This window comes from Mrakia frigida (assembly GCF_051309035.1).
Source record: "Mrakia frigida strain ATCC 22029 unplaced genomic scaffold BDY24scaffold_5, whole genome shotgun sequence".
Classification (NCBI taxonomy): Eukaryota; Fungi; Basidiomycota; class Tremellomycetes; order Cystofilobasidiales; family Mrakiaceae; genus Mrakia; species Mrakia frigida.
The window spans coordinates 65,441-81,798 of record NW_027481276.1 but is presented as its reverse complement, the minus strand read 5'-3'; the positions used below and the strand labels follow the sequence as shown (position 1 = coordinate 81,798).

The 16,358-nt window shown below is 54.2% G+C and overlaps 6 protein-coding genes across 6 annotated transcripts; 2 read left to right on the top strand and 4 right to left on the bottom strand.

The window, feature by feature from the left end:
- Nucleotides 1–156: 156 nt before the first annotated feature.
- Nucleotides 157–2,555, top strand: BDY24DRAFT_378942 (DUF6534 domain-containing protein). Its single transcript, XM_076638999.1, has 13 exons — nt 157–334; nt 448–490; nt 614–655; nt 830–838; nt 932–941; nt 1,007–1,051; nt 1,126–1,250; nt 1,339–1,353; nt 1,442–1,532; nt 1,607–1,646; nt 1,739–1,855; nt 1,929–1,991; nt 2,068–2,555. The coding sequence occupies exons 2-13, from the start codon at nt 461–463 to the stop codon at nt 2,402–2,404; spliced, it is 924 nt and encodes a 307-aa protein (XP_076499410.1). The 5' UTR covers nt 157–334; nt 448–460; the 3' UTR covers nt 2,405–2,555.
- A 210-nt stretch (nt 2,556–2,765) lies between these two features.
- Nucleotides 2,766–6,994, bottom strand: BDY24DRAFT_378927 (adaptin domain-containing protein). Its single transcript, XM_076638998.1, has 14 exons — nt 6,836–6,994; nt 6,571–6,707; nt 5,959–6,063; nt 5,621–5,866; nt 5,191–5,517; nt 5,015–5,093; nt 4,735–4,948; nt 4,482–4,647; nt 4,177–4,368; nt 3,877–4,053; nt 3,660–3,782; nt 3,520–3,575; nt 3,333–3,404; nt 2,766–3,213 (listed from the first exon to the last, which is right to left on the bottom strand). Exons 1-14 carry the CDS (start codon nt 6,867–6,869, stop codon nt 2,895–2,897), a joined length of 2,247 nt encoding a protein of 748 aa, XP_076499409.1. The 5' UTR covers nt 6,870–6,994; the 3' UTR covers nt 2,766–2,894.
- A 476-nt stretch (nt 6,995–7,470) lies between these two features.
- On the bottom strand, nt 7,471–9,565 carry BDY24DRAFT_378926 (uncharacterized protein). Its single transcript, XM_076638997.1, has one exon. The coding sequence runs from the start codon at nt 9,204–9,206 to the stop codon at nt 7,683–7,685; it is 1,524 nt and encodes a 507-aa protein (XP_076499408.1). The 5' UTR covers nt 9,207–9,565; the 3' UTR covers nt 7,471–7,682.
- A 1,768-nt stretch (nt 9,566–11,333) lies between these two features.
- BDY24DRAFT_227571 (uncharacterized protein) lies at nt 11,334–12,613 on the bottom strand. Its single transcript, XM_076636608.1, has 4 exons — nt 12,331–12,613; nt 12,038–12,182; nt 11,822–11,929; nt 11,334–11,702 (listed from the first exon to the last, which is right to left on the bottom strand). Exons 2-4 carry the CDS (start codon nt 12,171–12,173, stop codon nt 11,365–11,367), a joined length of 582 nt encoding a protein of 193 aa, XP_076499407.1. The 5' UTR covers nt 12,174–12,182; nt 12,331–12,613; the 3' UTR covers nt 11,334–11,364.
- A 153-nt stretch (nt 12,614–12,766) lies between these two features.
- Nucleotides 12,767–14,135, bottom strand: BDY24DRAFT_227554 (uncharacterized protein). The gene is made up of 5 exons (XM_076636607.1): nt 13,853–14,135; nt 13,639–13,729; nt 13,382–13,474; nt 13,240–13,297; nt 12,767–13,083 (listed from the first exon to the last, which is right to left on the bottom strand). Exons 2-5 carry the CDS (start codon nt 13,674–13,676, stop codon nt 12,817–12,819), a joined length of 456 nt encoding a protein of 151 aa, XP_076499406.1. The 5' UTR covers nt 13,677–13,729; nt 13,853–14,135; the 3' UTR covers nt 12,767–12,816.
- Nucleotides 14,136–14,194: 59 nt separating this feature from the next.
- BDY24DRAFT_227534 (uncharacterized protein) lies at nt 14,195–15,964 on the top strand. Its single transcript, XM_076636606.1, has 3 exons — nt 14,195–14,445; nt 14,542–14,558; nt 14,624–15,964. The coding sequence occupies exons 1-3, from the start codon at nt 14,438–14,440 to the stop codon at nt 15,913–15,915; spliced, it is 1,317 nt and encodes a 438-aa protein (XP_076499405.1). The 5' UTR covers nt 14,195–14,437; the 3' UTR covers nt 15,916–15,964.
- The last annotated feature ends 394 nt before the right edge of the window (nt 15,965–16,358 follow it).

Sequence of the window (16,358 nt, the reverse complement as noted above, 5' to 3'; positions counted from 1 at the left end):
ACCTTCCTCTGTCCGAGCAAGAGCTCATCCTCGACCACATCGTCAATGCGAGTGCTTTCCTCGGACCGTTGATCATCGCCTCCCTCTTGGACTGTATGCTCTTTGGACTGATCCTGACGGAGTCGTGGGGCTACTGGAAATGGTTCAAGGATGGATTCAAGTTCAGAGGTGAGTCTCGGAAGGGGAGGTGAAGGGTGGGGAGGGAGAGGAGGAGGAACGAGCTCGCTTCCTCCCTCGCCTCTCGCTCTCCTTGCAGACGCTTTCGCTGACTCGCTGTTCATTATTCTTGGTCGCTCTTCTCAGGAACCGTAATCGCTCTGTTCACCCTCAACCTGTAAGCACCAAGATAGAAGTCGAGCGGGAGACGAGAGCGAGCAACGAGTTTTCGGTGCGACTCACACGTCCCCTCTCCGTTTCCTCCTTCCTCGCTCTCTTTTGCACCCACAGAGCTCAGACGACGATGGTGGTCTATACCATGTACACCATGTTTGTGAGTACCGTTCTTTTTTCTGATGCTCGAGCTCGGAGTCGAGACTGACGTTCCCTTTGACCTTTCCTTTTCTCGCTCTCCGTTGACCTTGCTCCTTTCGACGTCGTTCCTCGCAAATCAAAGGGAACTGGATTCGGAGATTGGGCCGGAACGACTACGAACGTGGTGAGTCTTCATTCGGTACTTAGCTCACACCCTCAGGCGGTAAAACGTCCTCGAGTGAGGGAGCGGGAACGAGAGGCGCGCGTCGTCCCTCCTGGATCTTCCTGCTCCTAAAACCTTCCCCATCCGGAAGCTGAACGATACGCTAACCAGCGGAACTCTTCCTCCTTCTCACAGTACTTCGAGGTCAGCCTCCAGAGATCCCTCTGTTCTCGACGATCACTCTTCCGGATTGTGGCTGATCCTCTTTTTCATTCATTCGTCTTCGTCAAATCGCAGGGAATCCTCAGTACGTCTCCTTGCCCCTTCGTTGTATCTAAATTTTTCCCACTGACCTCTGTGCTCCCTCTACAGTCTTAGAGGCGATCACTGGAGCCGTAGCACAATCGTTCTTCCTTGGTGAGCAACCAAACGACTCGAGCTCGACGCGTCGATTCAAACTGACTCCCCCCTGCTTTCTTTGCACGAAACAGAGCGAGCTTTCGTTCTCTGCAAGAAGAAGAAGATCATGAGCTACGTCCTGCTCGGGATCTGCATCCCTTCGATCCTCGCTGGACTCTGCTGTGGACTCGCTTCAGGAGCGATTACCGTGCTCTCCGTTCGTCCTTACTCTCTCCTTCTCTCCACTGGAAGGAGCCGCCAGTTAAGGACTAACTCTCTTTCTTTTCGTTTCACCTCTACATCAGTCGGCCGGCGCAGGTGTAGGTTTTTTTTGTTTGCGTTCTTAAACCGAGAAACCTCGTCGACTGATCATCCCTTTCTTTGTTGTTTCCTATTGCTTCGCCTTAGACTAATTTCGCCGACTTCTCGAGTCTCACCTACCTCATTACCGGATGGAAAGCAGTCACGGTGTTCACTGACCTGGTCCTCACCACGTCCAGTACATGTTCTTCCCTCCGTGTTTTTGAGTCGACTGAGAAGCTGACTCGGACTTTCTTCTTGGCCTTTTCGCAGTCGTCTCTTCTTTGATGAACAGTCGGACAGGATGGAGGCAGTGAGTATCACTTGCAGTCTCAGTGCGTCCCGAGACGAACAGAATTCCCGCCGACGCGTCCTCTTCTTCGCCTCTCTTTTCTCTCAAACTAGAACCGACTCAGCCGTCACCCGACTAGTGCGCTGGATCGTCGAAGCTCAAGCCCTTCCTCTCATCGCTGCTCTCTTCTTCCTCACCTCTTACGCGGCTGATTCCGGAGGAAACATCTGGTGAGTCTTGCTGGAGAAGTCACGTCGACCTTCGTTCGTCTTCGCTGACCTCTCGCATTCCCCTCCTCGCTAGCCTGATTCCCTCTTTTGCTGAAGCAAAATTATGTTGCATTAGTGTACTCCACGTCTTGAACTCGTGAGTAACAAGAGTAACAACCGTCGAGGAGAAACCTAACGAGAAAACCTGATCATCCCCGTTCTTCCTTCACCAGTCGAGGACGTCTCCGCCACGACCTCTCCACCGAGCACGCCTCCAACAAAAACTCAGGCCTCACTACCAAAGGACGAGTCCAGATCCAAACTGTCACCATACAAGAGGCTTCCCCCTCCGACAACTACGACCCAGAGTCCCAACGACACGCCAGGAACCACCAAGTTCGAGCCAGTCGGATGGAGGACCCCGACGAGATCAGTCTCGAGTCGTTCGAGAACAAGGGAACTGGGTCATCGCGGAGATCTGGGGATTCGTTCCCGGTGGAAGAAGAGAGGGGATCGAGTCAAGCGAAATTGGTTACGCCTGCGGTTCCGTTCGAGCAGATGAGGTGGTAGATTTTCTTCGGTTCTCTTTTTGGTAGTTTACTTTTCGATCCCCTGGGCCTATGCGTATCTTGTACTTTTGAGAGGACGAGAGGCAGAAAGAGGGGAGAAAAGATCCGAGTCGACGCGTCTCCGATCTTCTCTTTCTCTCCTGAGTTGTTCCCAGTTCAATCGAGAAGCTCTCCTCCCGCTCTGGCGTATCTGTTTCTCGCTCCTCGACCTCGTTCACGCCCATTCTGTCTCATCTATCAGAACATGAGCGACATGGCCGCGGGTCGCTTTGACCTGCCTTCCCTCTCGCACTCTTCCTCTGTTCCCTCACCCTTGCATTTTGCCGCTACGTTCTCCAGTCTTCCTCTCCCTTCTCCCCACTGACACACCTTGGGAAAAGAGATCGCATCGCACCGTCGAGACGCAAACGAACTGAAAAGACCTAAAAACGCAAGTGTAGGGAGAATAAAGACCTAGACTTAGACGTACTACTGACTCGTAAAGAACATCATCAAAGGAAATCCAACAGATCTCCTCCACCGCTCGGCTGAGATGGAGGAGGAGCAGCTTTCGACTGCTGCTGTTGCAGAGGTTGACCGAATCCTCCTCCTCCTCCCATCATCGACGACGGCTGCTGCTGCTGAGGTGTTATCGTCGTCGGAGGGTTCATCGACTGATCTGCGAACAGGCTCATGATGTCGTCGAGAGCGTTCCGTTGAGGTACCGGAGCGGCGTTGGTGTGAGGGTTGGAGGAGGAGGTTGAGGATGAGGAGGGGACGCCGAACGCGTCGAAGGAGTCGCCTGGGATGGGATCGTCGTCGAAGTCGAGGCTGCGTAAGGTGGGAAGAAGAGACAGGAGAGAGAAGGAAAGAGAAGGAAGGTCGGTCAGTTCGGAAGATGCCTGGTGAGAGAACGAGGACAAGGAGGAAAGGGAACGGGGAGGACGAACAGGTTCTCAGCCTTTTGACCTTGCTCGACGGTATGAATAGCCTTCTCTCGGGTGATGGATAGATCCTCCGTTCTGTACGAAGATGATAAAGAAGAGAGGGCTAAGTCAGCGTCGATGTAACTTGCTCGAATCGAAGACGACGCAACGAATCTCGCAGGGGACGAGGGAAAGAAAGGGAAGAACTTACTCTGCAGCTCGCTTCTGAAGATCGTCGATACCGATTCGTCCTCGTCCGACGAAGGTCTGTGAGAAGAGGAAGAAAGCGCCAGAGAAGAAAGGTCAGCTCGAGAGGATTGAAGAGGCTCGAAAGAAAAAAAAGAGACTCACCTCTGCTGGCTTGTGGTAAACACTAGCAAGAGTCGAGATCTCTCCCAGAAGTTCCTCGAGAATCGGTGGAGGAACGCTCGTCTGAGGGAGGGAGATGGGAGGTCGATCGGCGAGGACGACAGCCTGCCGAAGAACGAACGAGAAGAGGAGGTCATCAGTTTCTCGTTCAAATGGCTCGCAGAACTTTCGACGAAGGAATAGTGGATCTTGAACGGACCTTAGCAGCAGCAGGGTCCGTCGACAAGAGCCTCCAGTAAACGTAGGCTCGATCTCGAACGTCTGGTGAGTCGCAGTCCTTGGTCGCCATCTGGAGGACCTTCTGAACGATCGCCTGAGACTCGTCGGGCTTCTTGAGGAAGAGCTTGACGATGGCAGTGAGGGTTTGAAGTTGGACCTGATGAAGCAGGAAGTAGGCGAAGAACGAACAGAGGTCAGCGCTCGGTTTCGAACGAGGGAAAAGCGGAGACGCGACGAGACGCGTCGAGAGGCAACCGAAAAGAGAGAGAAAGTGACGGACCTGATAGCTCTCCTCCTTGAAAGTCTTGAGGAAGATGCCCAGCAAGTCGTCTGCGTTGTCGATCTTGTCGGCGTACTCTCCAATGATCCAGATCAACGACGCCTTGGCTTCGGGCTCGTCCAGTTCGTCCAAGCTGGCGCAGAGGGTAGGAATGATTCCCTCGTAGCTATGGGGGTACTTTCGGAAGATGTCCTACAAGGCGAGAAGAGGGAGGAAGTCGAGAAAGAGTAAAGGAAGGTCAGCGAGAGCACGAGACGCGTCGAAGAGGAGCGGGACGAAGGAGAAAGGGAAGCGAGAAAGCGTACCTTGATAACGACGATGGCCTCCTGCACGACGTAGCTAACTCGAGTGCTGATGAGGTCGAGAAGCACACCGATGCATCGCTCGGCAGCGTCGTCGATCTTAATGGCGGTCTGACCGATGGCCTTGATCGACTTTCGAACGAAATCGACGTCGACTTCCGAAGCGTATCTGGTGGATGAGAAACACCACCGAGAAGCGAGTCAGCTAAGGATACGGATAAGACCTTTTCGAAGAAGATGCTGGCGTAAGACTCACTCCTTCAACTCGCTCAGCAGAGTATCGACGTTCTTGGGACCAGCGAGTCGAACCATGATGTCGAGCTTCTCGACCTTGACGTAAGGAGGATCGTTGTACTTGCAGAAAAAGACTCTCATCTCGTTAGGAAGGATGTCGGGACGTTTCTGGAGGAGGAGGTTGATGTTTCGAAGGGCGACCCATTGGATCTCGGGAGCGGAGGAGACGAGGGTGACTGCGAAAGGAGACGCGAGGTCAGCGATCCAAACCGAACCGGAAAGAAAGAAGGGCTCAGACTGACCTAATGGAGGTGCCATCTTTCGAATGAGCTGCTTGATGAGATCGTCTCGCTCGACGTCCTTCATGTGAATCATGACGACCTGAGAGGCGAAGGAAAGGGAGAGATGAGTCTTGTCAGCCCCTCCTTCTCTCACTTCGAGCCACCACCAGCATCAGAACGAGCAAGACTGGACTCACCCTGACAGCAGTCAACAACACTGCTCCGTTCGCATGCTGGAACTGAGGCATCACCCTCTCGCAGATGTGCTCGCTCTCCTCCGAATCGTTGGCCTTGTACTTTGCGAGAGCCGAAAGGATAGCGATCCTTCCCCACTCGGAGCACTCGTTCAGAGCGACGAGAAGCTTGTTAAGGACGTGGGAGTCGATGATGAAGACGCCTTGAGGAGCGTTGGCTGAGGTAGGGGAGATGGGAGAGGAGGAACCAGCAGAGGCGGTAGCGGCAGCGTAGTTGGCGAGGGACGTTTCGTGGATGTCGGTGAGAGCGGCTACGGCGTTGGCGACGACCTGATACCAAGAAGAAGCGAAGGCAAAAGGTCAGAACTGATACAGCCGCTGAACGAGCTCGAGCTCGACAAAGGCAGAGAAGAAGACGAGACGCGAGACGCACCATGGGATTGCTGTCTCCCACCATATCCTTCAACTGCTCGACGAATCCGTTATCGACTGCCAGCTCAGGCTTGAGATCGTAGAGCTTGGCCACAGCAAGAGCAGCCGTCTTCCGAACGTAAGGGTTCTCGTCCTGAAGGCACTTCTGAAGTGGGTCGGCAAGGTAGTCGATGATCTTCTCTGCTCGAAGGCAGCCCATGGTTCGGATAGCGAGGGCTCGGACGAGAGGATTAGAATCGGCGGTGTCCTATGGATAAGATGCAATAAAGACGGCGAGTCAGGATCGGATTGGGCAGACAGGAAGACGAGGCAAAGGAGGGAAGGAAGGTGCGAGCTGACCTTGACGAAAGTGTTGACGGCGAGAATGACGAGCTCTGGTTGAGTAGCAGCGTAGTTGATGAGGTAGAGGTAGACCAGCTTCTTCTGTTCCAGATCGTCGGTTTGCTGATGGGAGGAAGGGTGGTAGGACAGGAGGAGGGAGGAGAGCGAGGAGGGGAAGGGAGGAAGGAAGGAGGTTGAAAGAACGAGGTCAGCTTCCAGATTTCGAGAGTGAAGATAAGTCGTCGAGACGAGAAGACACATATGCTTCTTCCACAACGGGCTCGAGGTAAAGAAGCGTCGAGAGGGCTCGTAGAGCGGGCTAAGAGCTGAGCGAAGGTGAAGTCGAGATGGGCGAGCGAGCTTCGCGAACGATGTAAGCTCCTTCTCCCCTTGACATCCCTCCTCTACCAGCCCGATAGCATGTCAAGCTCCATATGAGTTCTCCTATGATCTCTGCCTCAGCTGCATGATTCTCCCTCTCCTTCAAGGAAAGGATGCTCGACGATCCCCTTCGCGCTCGAGTCGAAGAGAGCTCGCACCTCCTCCTTCCCTTCCTTCCTCCCTCATCCTTTCTCCTCCCAACTGACCCCCAGATCATCGGACACAGTCTTGAGAAGCACTCAAACTCACCATGTTGACCAAAATATCCGGAAACAAGCCAGAAACATCCTTTCCAACCGTCATGGAAGCGACCGTCCGTTTGATCGCATCCGCTCGTTTCTCCTTGTCTGGAGAGTGAAGGTCGCTTTTGAGCTCGTAGTTTTCACCTGAGATCAAAAAGGAAAGGTGAAAGGTCAGCAAGAAACGAAGGAAAAGCGGGAGAAGTCCGGAGATGGGCGCAAGGGAAGGAGGAAGAGGGAAGAAGGGGAGGGGAGGGAAGGAGAGACGAACGAACCCTTCTTGGGCGCTGCTGATCCTCGTCCGTTCATGCCTGAGGGAAACCGAAGCTTGTAGAGAAGGAGATCTAGTCGGGTTGAGCCTGTCTAGAGGAAGAGATGGGTGATTGCCGAGAAGGAAAGAAGGGAGGGAAGGGCAGGCAGGAGATGAGGGTGGGTGTTGGAAGTGAGCTGGGAGAAGGGGCGCAGGAGAGGTCGACGACGGTTTCCCTTCCTTAGTGACCGCCTACTTGCAACTTTTCGGAGCTGAAAAGCTCCAAGGCGACAAGGAGAAGAAAGTTGGAGAGAGAAGAGAACGACAAGACCCTTCTCCAGAGGCTCAAAGCGGAGGAAGAAAGCGAAAGCGATCGTCCATCTCGCCGCCAGCAAGCTCGTGCAGAAAAGAACAGACCACCCGAGCTGCTACGAAAGCAGTCGAGTATTGAAGTCTGAGCAATAATCCTGATACTCGAATCTTAAATGAGGAGAAGCTGTTTGGGAGAAGGAGGATTCAACCCGACGCGACGGCCCTCTTGAGCTTTCCCTTCGAAAAGCTGCGAGGGGAAGCCATGGACGTTCAAACCAACCGAGGGATCTTAAGGCTGCAAGTAAATGCCGCTTCCAGGCTATTAAACGCAACTTGCTGGGAACGGAACTTCGAATGAACCCAGTCTCGTCGCCATCTTTCGTTTCGTCGAAGAAGGCAAGGAGAAAGACGTTTGTGTATCTGTAACCCCCCAATCTACTCCAAAAGTTGTGATCATGCGTGTGTGTGTACTACTACTGAAACTACCGAAAAATATGCAAGTCGTCAAGAAAGCTAAGGTGTCAAACCGCCCTCGACGCGTCCTCCTCTCTCCCTCTCGCTCATCTCTCGATCCCGTTCATCCCAATCCCTTCCCAAACCCTTTTCACCACGGCCTTCTCCTTCTCTTCACCCCCAACGCTCTCTCCACTCAACTCTCCTCCCTCCTCGTCGTCCTCGTCGTTGTCGTGGCTTCCGTTCGAACCCATTCCTCCTCGAGGTCTGACGATCCTCGGTTCGCTCGACCTCGTCTCCTCTTCCAACGGGGAGGGAGTCCTTCCTGGGGTTGCGCTGGACATGGTGTGGGCTTCTCCTCGAGAGAAGGATGAATGCGAGGAGGCGAGAGAGGGAGAGGGAGCGTGGTGATGATGCTGGTGGTGGTGAGGCGGAGGAGGAGGGTTGGGAGCTTTGAAGTGAGGGGAGGAGAATTGCGAGGAGTAGGAGGCTGGAGGGAAGGAGTGAGGAGGGTTGGAGCTGGTAGATGAAGTGGAAGGTGAAGTCGATCTAGGAGGTGGGAGGAGGAGTCCAGAAGGAGGGCGATGAACGGATTGAAGAAGTTCGGTAGCCGCGGTCGAAAGGGAGGAGGAGGGATGTTTCCTTTTGAGCGAGGGACCTTCGTACTGGGGTGGGGAAGCGATATGAGGAGGGTAGGTGGATGGGCGGAACGATGGGTGTGCGGAGGAACTCTGTTCGTCCAAGTGAAGGGGAGTTGAAGCGAGGAGGAAGTCCCGGAACGAAGGGAGGGAGACGTCCGATCCTGTCGTTGAGGGATCCCTTGGGAACGTAGGAGAGGAAGAGGAGGTTTGATGCGAAGAAGAAGAGGAAGGAGGTCCTGAGAGTTCGATTCCTGGCGCCGACGAACGAGGTTGGAGGGGTGGTGGAAGAGGAGGTTCGTGTTGAAACTGCCTCGACGCGTCGCGTCCGAATTGTCCTCCTTCGACCGACCTGTAGGAGTTGGGAACCCACTGCCCTCCCGAAACGACGAGCGGAGGACCAGAACCTGATTCTGTTCGTGCTTCCTCTACTTTCTGCTGCTCCCCAGCGTCCCAAGGTCTCGACCCTCCGTCTAGTCTTCGAACTCTGTCAACCCAAACTGCTCCGCCGCCTGACGATCTCGGTCTCGACGTTTCCTCCTCTCCCCAGACTCTTCCTCTCGACATTCCAGCTCCTCCGCTACGACTGGATCGATCTTGGTCTTCGTCGCCTCGAGGTGGGAAGAGGGGAGGAGCGTAGGGCCGACGAGAAGGGTCCTCCCAAGTGCCGGGAGGGAAGAACGGAGTCGAGGGAGGAGGTTGGTAGCCCGAGGAGAGATGGCCGTGGGGAGGAGGAGGAGGCGGAGCAGGGAAGGAAGAGTTGTGATGATGGTGATGATGGGAGGAAGAGGAAGATGCTGAGGGAGGAGAAGGGTTTCGGTTCCAGTCCCGTTGATGAGAGGAGGATGGAATTGACGGAGGAGGAGGAGGTTGCTGGACGCGCGCGTCGTAGGCGGTGTTGAACGAAGAGGTAGGATTGCTGAGATGGTTGTGTTGGGAGAAGCTGGGTTGTATAGGGTTGAGTCGTTCCGATTCTGAGCGAGGGCAATTCATTGAAAAAAAACGTGCAAACAATCAGCGACTTGCCGGCGGAAAAGATAACGAAAAGGCGATCCTCCCTTCAGCTCGACACTCACCCATTCTTCGATGCTTTGAACGTTGGTTCTGGAACCAGACCTTGAAAATTAATCAGAAGAAGAGGGAAGCATCGCCTTGATCAGTGATCAAAGTCGGAGGTAGGAGGGGGCAACAGGGCGAAACGAGGGTTGAAAGAAAAGACTCAAGGAAGCAAAAGGCGATCCCTCCTCGATCTCGCTCCGCTTCCTTCTGCCCTCTTCTTGGGAAACCCTCGAACGCGAAGAGAAGGTTTGAGAAAGAAAAAAAAATCTCACCTGAACTTTTCTCGATGTGAGGGATATGCGTTCTCCTAGTCGTTCTCTAGCGACGGTGGAAGGGAAGCGAGTCTGTAAGAGGAGGAGGAGGGAAGAGCGCGATGGTCAATCAAACCGGAAATCAGTTTCTGAACGAGGGGAGGGCGGAGAGCGGCGACTCGTTTTGAGCAAAAGGGAAAGAGAGAGAGCCTTAGAGCTTACCTCTTCCCAGAGAGTCTGTAGACCTTCGAGCTGAACGGGAGTCATGAGCGTCCGAGCTCTGGAGGGGAAGAGAGAGAAACGGAAAGGAACCAAACGGCGTCAGTTCTTTGTTGAAACGGTCCGCCTTCGAAGCTCACACCGTCCCCTCCCTCTTCCGTTCCTTTGATAGCCAGCTCGACGACCAACGACGGCTACCCTTCGATGTATATATATACACAGTCCGAGAGAGAAGATCTTTCACCTTGGTAGTCGTCCTGGAGAGGTCCCTTCAGCGACCTGCTCTTCCTCGCCCCCCTCTTCAGATTGACTCTCAATCATCCCGTTCCCTTCTTCCTTTTGTTCGAGTTCTTGTCTTTGAAGAGAGAAAGCCGATCGAGGGGCTTCTTGTCGCTATGCTGATGATGACGAGAGAGTTGGAGAGAAAGAGCAGCGAAGAGAGACGGAGAGAAGGTGGTCGTTGGTGGTGTGGTCTGTTTCGTTAATTGACTTTCGGCCGTTCCAGCAAAAAGCTCCAAGAAACAGAGAGGGGGCGAAGGAGGAAGAAAGGTGTCAAAAACGTGTCGCTCATTGAGTTAGCCGGGTCCCTTCCTTCTCAAGAGCCCAGCCCGTTCGTTGCTTCCTCTTCGAGACGTTTCGTTTGGTTCGAAGGACCCCCCCACCTTTTCATCCTCCTTCCCCGACGCGTCGTTCGTTGTTCAGTCCTTCCTCTTTCCTTGCCTGAAAGCCTCTTCGGAACAAGCTCTCGCTTCAACAACGAACCTGTTTGCTTTTCAAAAGCTTCCTTTTTCGAGCATCTCACCAAGGTTTCACCCCTCTTCTTGAAGCGTGGAAACGGTCGGGCGTGAACGGAGGGACCCCTCAACGCGGAAGGCAGAGAGAGGAGGGGTTGGAAGGACAGGTTGAGAAAACTCCGCGATTCATTCAACAACACCCGCGGGTCTCAGCCTTCCCTTGTCTCTTGTTGTTTCTGGTTTCTCTCCGAGGTTGTCGTTGTGTTCAGAGAGAGAGAGAGAGAGAGGGTGGGCTGACATGTGCGAGCTGTTTTCCCCTTTCATCGTCTCTCTGCAAGCTGCGAGAAACAGTCTCAGTTCGTGAACTCATACATAAGCTCGTCTCCAAGAAAGAGCGAGAAACAGAAAAGCCAAGTCGAAAAAGACAACAACGAAAAACGACGAACGCGTCGCGTGTCCAACCTCTTCCTCATCTCTCCTCGTCTCGCATCCCTCCTCGTTCCCAAGCCTCAGTTCATCGCCACATCCTCCTCCTCGTCCAACTGAACCCAACCCAAGTCGGGATTCCCCTCCTGGACCTCCCAACTCGAGTCTCTCCCGACAGCGTAGCGATCTCCAACCCTCCAACCCGTCTTCTCTGCGAACGCGTCGCAGATCTCCTTGATCAAGCGGTTCGAACGGTTCTCCTCCTCCTTGAAGGAAACGTTCCAGAGGAGGACGACCTCGAGGGAGGGGAACTTGTCCTGTTGAACGAGCGAAGTCGAGGCGAGGGAAGGAAAAGGGAGAGAGAGAGAGGCGACCGAAGACCGAGTTTGGAGAGAAAATGAAAGGGAAGTGAGTTTGATTCCGGAAAGAGTCGGCGGGACAACGAAATGACGGCGAAAGCGGTCACGAAGTTGGAGTAATGAAGAGGGCGGAGGAAAAGGGAGGGAGAAGGTTTGCGATCAGCAATTTATCTGACCTCTTCAAACGCGTTATGAAGTTCGCATGTTCGTCGAGCTCGAAGTCTTGACGTCGACGTCGACGGGAAGAGAGACGAAGAGAAGGACGAACCTTGTCAGCGGAAAGGACATCCAAGGCGGCGTCTCTGTCGTCCTCAGTGATTCGGTGTTTGACGACTTCTGCTGCTCCTCCCCATCCTGACGAGAAGGACGACGTTCCAGGCTCCTCGCAGGATTCGATTTGGACAGAGACTTCGGCTTGCTCGTTATGGTAGTTCCAGGGATCTGTGGAGGCGAGAACGAAAGGAAGGAAGAGAGAGGAAGGGGAGGGAGGGACGTGAGTGAGACGAGACGAGACGAGACGAGACGAGAAGAGAGAGAGCAGTCAAACGAGCGAGACGAACCTCCAAGCAACCAGTTCCTCAAGTAGGGATGACCTTGATCGACGAGAGGTTTGAGATCGAAGCCGCTGACGCTGAGAGTGACGAGGTTAGGGCAGTAGGTGAAGATTTCTGGAGCAGAAGCAGCGACGACGGAACGAGAAGTCAGCGAACGCGTCTCTCTTTCCCTTCTCTGTCCATCGACGTTCGAGAGCTAAGAGCTGAGAGCGAGATACGTACCCTTGGGAGCAGGAAGGATATCGGAAGAGAACTCGTCGATTCTGAGAAGGTGGAGTTGAGGTCCAACGTGTCGAAGGATCGAGACGATGAGATGGGAAGAATCGGGGTCGTCGTCGAGGTCGTCTTCTTGGTGCATGAGATGAAGCTGTTCAGTTCGAAGTGGGAGCAAGAGAAAAAGCAAGAGGCGTTCGTTAGTTCGAGTTTGACTGAGGGAGATAAGCGAGCGATGCGGGAAAGGAGAGAGAGCTGTTGACGAAGGTCGAGGCGAGAAGAGAGGACAGGTTGAAACGTACCTCGATGAGATTGGGGAACGAAGTGTTGGTAGGTAGAACGTTGTTGATAGCCTCAAGTCCGACCAGAGCGAGAGATCTGTTGGTAAAGATGAGATGGAAGGGAAAGAGGTCAGAACGAATCGAACCAAACCGACGCGTCCTTCAAGCTCCCTTTCTCCTCCTCGACGGATCCTCTCAGCGAGTCTCTCAGTCCCTCCTTCCCTCGCTCCCTCTTTCTTCCCTTTGACCAAACCTAGACACATCCTTTCATCCTCCAAACCCACTCCTTCTCCCTCTCTCTCGAAAACTCACCTCAAGTTCCCCAAATCGCACCACCTCTCCACCCCTGCATCCCTGTACCTCCCTTGCTGATCATGCACGCCCGGATCAATTTCGAGCGTCAACAACTTGGGTCTCGGTTTGGTTCCGTCGATGTCCTCGTCCTTGATCGTCGTCGCGTCCGCCTGGGTGAGGAAGTGTTCGAGGTTCGGGAGGTGGTAGAAGACTTCAGGGAGGAAGCGAGCAGGGAAGATGGGTCCGAAGTAGTGGAAGTATCTGCGAGAGAGGGTTGGGTGGAAGGAAGAAGGGGAGGAAGGAAAGGTCAGGCTTCGGTGGAAAGAGAGAAGAGGGCTTGGGACGAGGGAAGGGAGGAGGTTCGACCCACCGAGTCCAGATTCCGTAGTCGGGATGGACAGCAAGGGTTCTGGTGAACCTTTGGAGGTGAGTGAGGGTTGGGAGGGAGACGTTGGCGTAGAGAAGGGGGTCTGCCATTTCCTAGAGAAGAAGAAAAAGAAAGGAGTCGAACCAAAACGAGGGAGGAGGAGGAAGCGAAGAGAAGGAAGATCAAAGTCAGCTCGACCGAGGCGTGTGACTGCCCAGACGAAAGGGAGCAGATTTTTCAAGGCAGAAGATAGAGGAAGAGAGGCCCACCTTCCATGCTCTACAGACAAGGGAGAGTTCCGAGAGGAGTTGAGCTCGGTTTCGCATGCTGGGGAGGAGAGCAAGCACTTGATCAGCATCGAATCCTCTCTCTTCCTCCGCTGGTCTCCGAAGATGAGATGTTCGAACTCACTTCTTTCCGTTGTCCTTTGGGCAGAGGTAGGTTTCACGTTCCATGGCGCAGAGAAGGACTTCTCGCTGAACGTCGAGAGGGAGGTAGACCGGCCTGAACGAGAGCGAAGAAGGGAGAGAAGAGGTGGAAAGCGAGCGAAGAAGAGGAGGGAACCATCGAAGTCAGTTTCAGAAGAAGGGATGAAGCTATAGAAGTAGCTAGCAGGAACAATGGTGAGGAGGATAGAGAAGAGGAGAGGAAGGAGAGGTCGAGCTCACTCTTTGGGCAGATTCAGCTTTGCAGCGAGAGCGTCCATCTTGATTTCTTGAACGAAGGAGGAGCGAAGGGAGGAGAGGGAAGCTTGGTGGGCTAGAATGGTCCCCGTTCGACGAAGAGAGAAGCCATAAAAGATCAGAAAGGTGAGCTCGAGCGGAGGAAGGCGAAGGTGAGGGTTGAGGAGGAAGAAGGAGATCTAGAGCGCGAAGGGCTTACCTTTTTTGGAACGAAAGGGATCGAAGTTGGAGGGTTCAGATCGAGTTTCGGCCTCGCATCCGAACTGGGCTTGGAGAAACCAGGGGTCGAGGGCGGAAGCAGAAGCAGAAGCAGAGGGGGAGAGGGAAGGACGACGATGAAGCGACAGAGACGACGGCTCCGATTGACAGAAAGAGTGAGGCTGAGAAGGGGTATTGCAGAGGGAAGCTCGATTCGCCCCAAGTTGTGGTTTGAGGAAGACAAAGAAGAAAGGTGAAGCTCAAGGGAAGGGAGCAAACAAACCCGGAGCTCGAAATGGGGTGAGCTCCCTCCTCCTTCGTTCTTTTGTTTCCTTCTCAACCACCACGCCCTCCTCGACATCATTCATTGCCCTACCAGGATCTCTGTTCCGCTTCCTATGACGAGCACGGCTGCCAATTAGAGCCGGGAGGAAGGCTGATCCCGAGTGACTTTAGCTCCAGGAACGCGACCGGAACGCCTTCGATTTCCCTCCCCTTTCCGTGCGTTCCCTCTCCCAACCTGCACTCTCTGATCCCTTTCCCCTGAGCTTCAATAGTCAAGCGTACACGAAAGGAGTATATAGACATGACCTCGTGAGTTCAAGCTTCTGTCTCTCTCTCTCTCTCTCTCTAGCCCTTCCATCTCGCTCAAGCTCATGAGTCTCCCTCCTCCTCCTCCCCTCTTCCAAGAAGACCCATCGAACCTAGTCCGTCCCCTTCTCACGACCTCTCGGACCTCTTATCCTCTCTTACCCTCTTTTTATCTACACAGAACCTATTTCTACCCCGTCAGCTTCTCCTCGAATCGGTCTCTCCTCGCATCTCTTCGGTTCGCTTCAACGAATCGCTCCCGTCCCTCGACGCCTCAAAACCGTCCCAACCTTCGAAGGATTGCGTACCACTGCCGATGGAAGCCTGTCTGGAAGGGACGGAAACAAGACCCAAGTAGACGAGGGAAGGAGGAGGTCGCTTGAGCGAGCGAACGAAGGAAGAAGGAGGCGAACAGGAGGACGAGGAGATCAGTCGTTGGCCGTTTCTGAAAGGAGAGGTGGTAACGAGGCGTTTTCTCTGGAACAGAAGAGGAGGGACGTTTCAGGAGAGGGAACGATTGAATTGAAGGAGGCAAGGTCTTCGCCAACCTCTCTTCCTTCTCGACAAACTGGCACCAACCTTCGTCCCTCCTCGCCACCCTTCGTCGATCGAACCATCAACAACCTCAATCCCTCAGCTTCGTCCCTTCCAGCACCACCTCCTCCACCACACCAGTTCTCCTTCCATCACACCTCTCAAAGCTGGGACAACCTCCTCGGCGTTCATCCCTCCTCAGCCAAATCACCAACCGGCGACGAACGCGCTTCACCTTCACCCCTCCTCCTCCTCCATCACCAACCCTACCCCGTCAGCCGACCGACTAAAAATCCTCTCTCCTCCAACTCAGTATTCACAACTTCCTCCCTCTCCCACTCCTTCGACCACGTCGGCCAGCTCGGAAAAGGCCCACGGCCGTTCACTCCTCCCGGTCGAGCTCTCCTCGTCCCTCCCTCCCCATCATCAACCAGCCCCGTCTCAGCACCTCCCACCAACTTCACCATCATCACAACCCAGAGATCCATCTCCTCTCAATCTTTGGATTCGAACACGTCCTCGCACTCCTCGTCGTCGTCCAACAACAACCCAACGTCAAGTCCCACCACCTCCCCTCGTCTCCTCGTAGTCCCTCTCGCTCCTCCCAACCCTACCGCCAAGTCCAGAAGACCTTCCCTCATCAGCCCAACCTCAGCATCATCGAAGAAGGCTCTCCTCATCGTTCCCTCCCCTCCGCTTTCGCTCGCTACGTCGGAGGTTCCGTTGGACAAAGACGGCGACGACGAGAAGGGGATGTTGACGTTGCCATTGAGAACTGAGGGATCGATGGCTTGGGGTCATGTGGATACGCCGACGGTGGAGATGAAGGAGGAGGAGATGGGGTTGAGTTTGGGGTTGAAGGCGGTGAACGTGGTGTTGGACGGAATTGGGTTGGGACGCGACGAGGAAGGAGAATGGGAAGGAAAGGAAGTAGAGTAGGTTCTTCGGCTCGTTTTTCTCTTGCTATATCTCTAGACTGTATAAATACCTCCGCTGCATCGCATTTATCGCTTCTGGTTTCTCCCATCCATCGCTCGCTCCCCTCGCGTCGCATCGTTTTCGTTTCGTTCCCGTCCTGTGGTTTTCAGATTGTAGCTCATAGTCTCCGTTCTCTTCTCTCCCCTACCTTCTCTCGGTTCCATACACTCTACTCTCGTGACAGGAAGATCAAGAGCGAACGAGTTGTTCGGTGAGGTCGGGCTTTCCTTTTCGTCTTCTTCCTCCAGGGCACCCCTTTCGTAGATTATCCACCGAGTTACACTGGCTAAAGGTATCTCCCTCGTCCAAGGCGAACAGATGAGCAGTCGATGGTCCGAGAGACGGGAAGAGGGCGAGGAGAAGGGAACGGTGCGAGCTCGCGTTCACACCGTCGAACGAGGAGA